Raw genomic sequence first — 9,476 nt, 5'->3', positions numbered from 1 at the left:
TAGACATCTTACATTTGTGATCACTTTCTAATTAGCATTTGTGGAGTGACGTGTTTATAATTTTTTTTATGTTGATATAGCGCTGTATACAGTAAGGATTTTTATATTATGATGTAAAAATATTTATGTACAGCTGCTGTTGTTTTTTTACCATTAAGCACAGAGTGGGAATTTTTATCATTTTAAATGGAGAGCTCCCTATCCAGAACTCAACTCCCAGGACTCCTGTGGTTCCCCTACTTGGAAATATTGTAAGACAATCTATACCAAATACAAGATTGCCCCCTCCCCTCCCTATATTAGACCACCCCGATTTTGCCTCGGGCCAATAGTATCATACTTTTCATACACTGTTTGGACAGTATAAAATTAAACAGCTCTGCCTCACCTGCCTCACCCTCCCTGGTACCGACCTTAATTGAGTTAGTAAGGCATCCTTTAGAGCAAGTCTGGGTCAGTCTAAATAGGACATGCAGAGTTAGACTTTAATAACCATTTAGAAAAAGGTTTTTGAATTAATAAAATACAGCCTGATTTAGCCATTTATTACAAAATATACAGCATATTTTATTACACAAAAAATGATTTGTCAGAAGAAGTAAGTCAACTTTATTAGCTCTGCAACATGCAATCAACCCCACAAAAAAAGAAAAAACACAAATCCTAATTCCCATTGTTTTCTCAAAAACGTATTCCTCTTGTCTTATGGCTCATGAATTGGAAGTTCAATCGGTAATCAAAAACTTTCTCAACTTGTATGATTTCTATGAAAACATAAATTACCATCAACATATATGACTGATAAATAATTTAAGTGGCAAATATTTAAAAGAAATCATATAAAATGTAAAATATATTGCCACACACAGACAAAATTTGAAAGATTTAACTTTAAGACATTCGTGTGTCTGTGTGGTCAGGGTATTTATTTCCCCCATCTCCAATATGCTGTGACAATGGAAAGGTTTCAAGTTATTTCTCTTTCAAGGTTTTCTATACTCAATATGCTTGATAACCATGATCTGGCCCATTAATCAGAAAATACTCTATGGACAACTATTGAAAACTATGTCTGACATACAACATAGACAACTTGAAGGAAAAGTGCTCTCTGGACATTCTGAGCACCAGATTACTGCACTGGCGGAATGCCAGCAATACACAATGAAAATGTGCAAAGTTCATTAGCCAAATGCAGTCAGTACAGTCACATAAATTAGAAGATTATCATTAATTGGTTATGGATTACTATTTTCCTTTTTCTCTAAGTTCTTTACTGAATATGCCCAATATTGTAACCTTGGAATACTCCTTAAAAATAGCTAATTTTAGCTGCGCGCATTAGGTGTTTAAGCTATGGGGGGAAAAATGCTATCAAAATGTTGGCTTTAAAAAGTGATAAATAAAATATTTTTTTTACAGTTGATAAGAATATCAAACTGCTAGAAATATTTGCCATTGACACAGTAGTATGAACACTATTTAAATAGCAAGACTGAATGTAGTATTTGCACTAACAGGCCAGAAGCTGTGCATTAATATCTAGAAATGGCTTTTATGTGACAGTAATGGAAGGAATCCAGGCAATATCTACCTGTATTCCCCAGCCCAAGGAAACATCCTATGTATAAGTTCTGTTTACTTGCAAGTCTCAATGATGCTTACAATATGAATTTTCAAATTACATAAACAAATAAAAAATGATTATGCTGTTATAGTCTATAAACTTCTTCTAGTGTGTTGCCATCAGCATTTTCTGTGATGTTAAATTTAGCATTTTCATCTTTATGTAGGTCATTGACAGATTCCAGTGAAGATTCCAAAATACAACTGAAGGTGTGAATATTGTATGGATCAACAGGAGGGACCAAAGTAAGAGATTCAACGCTGAGAGCATCGGTGTTATCATCAGATATTAATGAAATTGTTGGCTGCAGTGCTGGAGTCAGGCTAGGAGCCAAGTTGGTGATCTCACTGTCTGGCTTTCGAAAGGAACTCTTCCTAATACGGGTGGAAGATGGTGGACTCCCTTTGGTGGTCTCCATTTGACTGTGAACTGTCACTGGAGGTTGATCAAGAAGGGAAAAATCATCTGTAAAAGGAAATGAAAAACTAATTAGGGAAAATTCAACAACTCTATTTATTTGTAAAAGAGAGTTCACTAGTGAACACATGTACTAAATTTATTGAGGAGTTTTGTACTGAGGAGTTAAGAGAACCCTTTCCCTACTTTAAACAGGACCATATTTGGCAACTAAGATGTGACATTAAATACATATTGGAGTCTTCAAAGTTCATTAAAGACCAACCCTTACAATCATAAAAACTAACTAACCCAAAGTATGTAAGTGTTCTTGATTTTGCACAGGGTTTATTGAAGATATAGTTTAACAGTAAATAAAATACACTAAAATTGTTAACCTCTTGACCACCGAGGACGTCCCTGGGATGTCCTCGGCTTTGTGCGGTGATATCTGAATGATTGCATGACACGCTCCAGAAGAATTTTAAATATGTGTTTTTTATCAAGTTTTGATTGCTGGACTTTTTACTTCCTTTATTATTGGGACTTTCACTTTATTTCACACTTGATATCTGAATTGCTGATTATAATTTCACCCAATTTTGGTATTGGAGTCACCTCTCCAGGTGAATCGCATCCACAAGTATTTATCACTTTGTGATCACTATTGGTTCCTCATAGGAACCTCAGCGCCCTCGTTTCCTTGATATCTGAATGATGCCTGCAGCTACAGGCATCATTCAGATATCCTTCTCTTCAGCCGCCGATTCTCTGCACCATAAGAACAATCAAATCGGCGGTTCCACCGCTTGATCGTTCTTATAGACAGCGGGAGGGGACGTCCCCCCCTCCCGCCGCCATCCGGTGCTTCTCCGGGCTCTCCCGTGCCATCGGGGGCCTGGAGAGCGAATCAGCCAGCGCTCGCTGCAGAACCATAGAGATGACTGGTGACCAGATGGTCACAGTCATCTCTATGACCGTCGGAGGACCGAGCACGACGTTATGACATCATGCCCGGTACCCGGAAGTAAACGAAGCCACAATTGTGGCTGTCGGCATGTTACCGGTGATTTTCTTTTCACCGATTTCATGCTTGTAAGCCTGGAGGAGAGATGTGGGGTCTTATTGACCCCACATCTCTCCATAAAGAGGACCTGTCACACTGATTCATATTACAAGGGATGTTTACATTCCTTGTAATAGGAATAAAAGTGATACAAAAAATGTAAAAAAATGTTTAAAAATTAAGTAAAATAAAAAAATAAAAATAAAAAAAATTCAAAACGCCCCTGTCCCCGTTATCTCGCACACAGAAGCGAACACGCATGCAGGTCCAGCCCACATATGTAAACGCCGTTCAAACCCCACATGTGAGGTATTGTTGCGTGCGTTAGAGGGTGTGCAACAATTCTAGCACTAAACCTCTGAAACTCGAAAATAGTAACCTGAAAAAATGTTAAAGAGTCACCTATGGAGATTTTTAAGTACCGAAATTTGGCGCCATTCCATGAATGTGCGCAATTTTAAAGTGCGACATGTTAGGTATCTATTTTCTCGGCGTAACATCATCTTTCACATTATACAAAACAATTGGGCTAACTTTACTGTTTTGTTATTTTTAAATTCATGAAACCGTTTTTTTCCCCAAAAAAGGCGTTTGAAAAATTATTGCGCAAATACCGCGCGAGAAAAAAAGTTGCAATAACCGCCATTTTATTCCCTAGGGTGTCTGCTAAAAAAAATATATAATGTTTGGGGGTTCTGATTAATTTTCTAGCAAAAAAAATTAGATTTTTACATGAAGGAGAGAAGTGCCAAAATTAGCCCGGTGGTAAAGTGGTTAATAGCACAGATAAAAAAACAGTGTGTGAGCTGAATTTAAAAAGTGATCTGCGTTATTTTGGAAACACCATGTGGTTACAGGAAAGGAAATTGCATCATCTATGGCAGGGATATGCAATTAGCGGACCTCCAGCTGTTGAAGAACTATAAGTCCCATGAGGCATAGCAAGACTCTGACAGCCACAAGCATGATACCCAGAGGCAGAGGCATGATGGGACTTGTAGTTTTGCAACAGCTGGAGGTCCCATAATTGCATATCCCTGATCTATGGCCTGCCTTAGTCTTTTAGTCTGCATACCTCTGTCACAGAATGCTCCATTGCTTCCAGGTTCATTCACACCACTTCCTGACTCATCGTTGCTGCTTGCTGGCTAACATTTCTGTTATTTGAATATAGGGGAGAATGATAAATCATTCTCCGATAACCAAGCTGCACATTAAATGGTGACATGGAAAGCTGAATTCTGAATCAAGAAAGAAATATGTTACCTGTCTCTGCAGTGTAGAAGACATAATGTACATCGGTACACAGTGGGTGTAGAGAAATAAATATTCTATTAATATATAAATATATAATTTATAAATATATTGCACAAGGGTGATATCTCCATATTTTATTTAAAACTTCAACCACTTCATTACTAGGCACTTTTACTCTTTCTGACCAGGCCAATTTTTAGCTTTCAGCGCTGTTGCACTTTGAATGACAATTGCGCAGTCATGCAACACTGTACGAATATGAATTTTTTTTTATTTTTTTCACACACAAAAAAAGCTTTCTTTTGGTGGTATTTAATCACCACTGTTTTATTTTATTTTTTTGTTAAACAAATGAAAAAAGCCGAAGAATTTTGAAAAAAAAACACCTTTTTTCTAAGTTCTGTTATAAATTTCAGCAAATAATAGGATTTTTGTACTCACCGTAAAATCCTTTTCTCTGAAGTCCATGGACGGACACAGCTTCCTTATACTCTTGACTGTAGATTATGTTCCGTCTATTAGGAGAGGACTAGGCAGACATGTTAATGGTTAAAACCCCTGGTCATAACCCCTCACACTGCACTGAGCAGCTCAGTTCGTCAAAAAGCAGTACAAAAAAAAGGAGGGGTGGGTGCTGTGTCCGTCCATGGACTTCAGAGAAAAGGATTTTACGGTGAGTACAAAAATCCTATTTTCTCTTATGTCCATGGACGGACACAGCTTCCTTATACTCTTGACTACAGTCCCCAAGCAGTGTCAGAATTGAGGGGTGGGAACAGCAATTAAAAACCAAACTTCACCCCAACACACTAGAGTTCCTCAACGGAGGAGTTGGAACCTTAAACTGCATGGAAAAGAGGACCATTAAGAGTGTCAGTGTTTGTAAGTCACCACATCCCTAGAGTTATAGAAAAAACGTAGAAAACCGCCTCAAGGGTGGGACTTTAAAAGTGACACAAACACATAAATTGTAGAAAAATATGTAACAAATGTATTTAAATAATACAAATCAGGACATCGAACAGTGTCCTAACAAGGATAAAAACCACATACAGGTGGTGTACAGATCCTATTAGGTAAAACAATTGAACAGACAAAAGACAAAAAATGGTCCAACCCGACAGCCGTTTCGGTATCTGTGATCCTTCTTCAAGGGATATTACAGATCATCGCGCAGGGACGGATGAAGAGTCTGCAATTTTTCCAAAGGGGAAAAACTCTTGCCTCAGGGGAGTCTAAAATCAGACCCAGATACTCCAAGCGCTGAGTCGGTACCAACACCGACTTCTGGAAGTTCAACACCCAGCCAAACTCATGGAGGGTCTGACTGGCAATAGCCACATCCTCCTCTAATTCTGAGCTTGAAGCAGCTCTCAGAAGCAGATCGTCCAAGTAGCCCACGATAGCGATTCCTCGCTGTCTCAGCAAGGCCAAAATCGGGGCAAGTACCTTGGTAAAAACCCTTGGAGCTGATGCCAGGCCAAAAGGAAGAGCCACGAATTGATAGTGGTCTTCCCCGACCGCAAAGCGCAGGAACCTCTGATGCCCGACATATATGGGGACATGCAAGTATGCGTCCTTGATGTCCTGAACTTCCGAACCCTTACAAAGGCATTGAGAGCCTTGAGGTCCAGGATTGGGCGGACTCCATCCTTCTTCGGGACCACAGACTCGAGTAGAAACACTGCAACGCAGTGGCACAGGTATGATTACCCCGCAGCTCAACAAGTCCTGCACTGCCCCAAACAGGACGTCCCGACGAGCCGGAAGGAGAGGAAGGTTTGAGGAATACAATCTGTTTGGTGGACGTGAAAAAGAAACTATCTTGTACCCTGATGAAACCACTTCCCAGACCCACTGGTCGGAAATCAAGGAGGTCCACAGAGCCGCAAACTCGTGCAGAAGTCCTCCCACCGAGAATCAGTTGGGGCAAACCCAAACAGGCTTGTTTGGCTTGCGAATCCAGGGATGTTTTTGTCCCCCAGCAGGCTCTTTGTCGGTCTGAGGATGCTTACCTGTGGGACCTGACTGACGAAAATACCACTTTTGTGCGGAAAAAGAGGGTCCAGGCCTGTGGCGTGGCTCTTTTCCTTTTCTGGTCTGGGGGAGGAGCATACTCTTACTCCCTGTGGCATCCTTTATGTCGTCGTCCAGGAAGGCACCAATTAGCCTCCCGCCCCGGAAAGGCAAATCTGCCAGAGCCTTCTTGGAAGTCTGGTCTGCAGACCAGACCTTAAGCCAAATCAGGCGTCGCAAAATCACTGCAGATACTGAGGCTCTGAAGATCAAGGAAGCTGCATCCAGGGCTGCATTGCAGACATACTTGAGGCCATGCACTAACTGGTCAGCCAGTTCCACGCAGCCTGGAGGAGCATGATGCTCTTCCAACTCCTGGTGCAATAGCCTTGCTCATTCAGTGAGTGTCTGACACCAGTGTGTAGCCAAAATAGGCCGCAAAGCTGAACCCAGCATAGAGAACATGGACCGACCAACCACTTCGGACCTCCGGTCAGCAGGGTCCTTAAATGCAGGGGTTCCCTCAACCGGAATCGTGGTTGCCTTGTTCAACATGTATACCAGGAGGTCCACAACTGGGGGAGATGCCCACTTTTTTAAAAGGCTCTCCTCAAAGGGGTAACAGACCGCCAAACACTTAGGGACCGCAAAGGTCCTCTGTGGTTGTTCCCATTCCTTGTCTATGAACTTATCAAAAAAGGTCACATAAGGAAACACCTTAGCAGTGCGGGCCTGTTGTGGGACCCAAAAGGAACCGACCCCTCAGCAGATGTCCCGGCAGTATCCTCTAGCTTAAAAGTGTCCCACACTGCGGTGATAAGAGCGCCAACCAGTGCCTTGTCTTGCGCTGACCCGTACCTGGAGTGCTCCTCACTGTCCGAAAGGGGCACCGGTTGTCACCACTGGAATGTCTGGGGAAGAAGCGCCAGCTTCTGACGCCATGCTGACCCACTCACCTGACAGCCCTCAGGGACTAAAGTCAAGGTACAAGTGCACAAAAAGAGAGAGACCAACCCTCCTTGCTGTACTGACCAGAAGGGGTATCCCAGGGGACTCACCACCCTGACAAGAAAGCTGCACAGAGCTGCGGTCTGCTCTCCTTTAAACTGTGTGTGTCTGAGTGTCTCTGAGGTAAAACTGCGCTGTTCACGCCTTACAGGCCAAAACCTGTTAAAAACCACACCAAGATGGCCGCCTCAGGAAAAAGAGCGCAAGCTTCTAGAAAATGGCTGCCCACTCTAACTGCGTGCATCACAGCGCGGCTACAAGAAAATGTCTGCCAGCTGCATTTTAATAGCAGCAGTGCCGCCACAAGAAAATGGCACCGATTTAAATAAAAATGGCGCGGAGGACACTGAGGTGGACGAGATGGCCGGAAAAACATAGTGGCCCCCGAGTGGAGGACCCCCCATGGCAGACCACCCACACAGAGAGTGGGCACAGAACACATCGCAGCCCCCAGCCAGGATAGGAAAAACAACCCCTTGGGTACAGGTCAGTCACAACATGGTGGAGGAGGCAGCGGATGGGAGGAGAGGAAAGGGAGGACGAGACCCCCTAATCGACACCCTCTAAGAAAGCCCAGCTGTTCCATCCTGCCAAGACAGGAGGAAAAGTACTTATCCATCCCTGCGAGGACTGCTGGCGCATTCCTGAGAGACCCACTTCCGAGCAGTACAGAGTAGCTGCCAGCCACGTCCCACTGTGACACAGACAGCTAGCAGCCTGGTCATATGTGAGCCCCAGAGCAAAAAGCTCACCGGCCACCCCTGGAGCAATGGGGTATGTCGTGGCTGACCCATCGCGTAGCTAAGGCCTGCTCGCGCTCGATGGCTGGACTGGGGGGACTACAAGAATCTATATTATCCAGCCTGTCACCCAGCCGGCAGTTGATAGAAGATCTCAGGATAAAAAAAAATTAAAAAATAAATAAAATAAAATGAAATCTTTAAAAATAAAAGTGCTTCCAGAACCATGGGCCCAGGGGGAGCTAGGTTCTTCTCCTCTACTAGGCAGAAAAAAACTGAGCTGCTCAGTGCAGTGTGAGGGGATATGACTAGGGATAAGCTTCGAGTTCGAGTCGAACTCATGTTCGACTCGAATATTGCCTGTTCGGCGAACAACGAACAATTAGGGGTGTTTGCGGCAAATTCGAAAAGCCGCGGAACACCCTGTTAAAGTCTATGGGAGAAATCTAAAGTGTTAATTTAAAGGCTAATATGCAATTTATTGTCCTAAAAAGTGTTTGGGGACCTGGGTCCTGTCCCAGGAAACATGTAACAATGCAAAAAAAAGTTTTAAAAACGGCCGTTTTTTCAGGAGCAGTGAATTTAATAATGCTAAAAGTGAAACAATAAAAGTGTAATATTACTTTAAATTTCGTACCTAGGGGGGGTGTAAAGTCAGCATGTGAAAAAGCGCATGTTTCCCGTACATAGAACTGTCCCTGCACAAAGTGTAATTTCTGAAAGAAAAAAAAGGCATTTAAAACCGGCTTTGCGGCTCTAATGAATTGTCGGCTCTGGCAATTACAGAGGCCCGGATTCAGAGAGCAATTGTGCCTGCGTAACCATAGTTACGCAGCGCAATTGCTGACTTGCTCCGGCGTTACGAATACTCCTGATTCAGGAACATGGTAACACCGACTGCAGCCTAAAATCTGCGTGGCATAAGGCTCTTATGCCACGCAGATTTTAGGCTGCATTCTTGCGATGACCGCTAGGGGGCGCTCCCATTGTGCTCAGTGTATAGTATGCAAATTGCATACTAACACCGATTCACAATGTTGCGCGAGCCCTGCGTACGCAAGTTACGGAGTTTCCATACAGCGTCTTTAGCGTAAGGCTGCCTCTTCTAATAGTAGGGGCAGCCAATGCTAAAGTATACCCGCCGTTCCCGCGTTGTGAAATTTGAATTTCACGTCGTTTGCGTAAGTGATTCGTGAATGGCGCTGGACGCCATTCACGTTCACTTTGAAGCAAATGACGTCCTTTCGACGTCATTTGCCGCAATGCACGTCGGGAAAGCCGTCGCGCATGCGCTTTACGATCGGCGCGGGAACGCGCCTAATTTAAATGATTACCGTACCCTGCGGGATCATTTAAATTGCGCGCG

At 43.2% G+C, this 9,476-nt stretch overlaps 1 protein-coding gene across 9 annotated transcripts in view; it reads right to left on the bottom strand.

The window, feature by feature from the left end:
* Positions 1-528: 528 nt before the first annotated feature.
* Positions 529-9,476, bottom strand: part of CLEC16A (C-type lectin domain containing 16A) — a 1,403,906-nt gene continuing 1,394,958 nt past the window's right edge. For 8 of the 9 annotated variants that reach the window (XM_040358533.1, XM_040358538.1, XM_040358535.1 and 5 more), the window contains one exon: positions 529-2,092. In XM_040358533.1, the coding sequence (XP_040214467.1) occupies positions 1,713-2,092 (380 nt within the window). In that variant the 3' untranslated portion in view covers positions 529-1,712. The remainder of the gene's footprint in view (positions 2,093-9,476) is intronic. The other variant, XM_040358543.1, reaches the window with a different exon arrangement.

The sequence above is a fragment of the Rana temporaria genome, chromosome 6 (genome assembly GCF_905171775.1).
Source record: "Rana temporaria chromosome 6, aRanTem1.1, whole genome shotgun sequence".
Classification (NCBI taxonomy): Eukaryota; Metazoa; Chordata; class Amphibia; order Anura; family Ranidae; genus Rana; species Rana temporaria.
The sequence above is the reverse complement of the archived record's forward strand: the minus strand, read 5'-3'. Positions and strand labels throughout refer to the sequence as shown.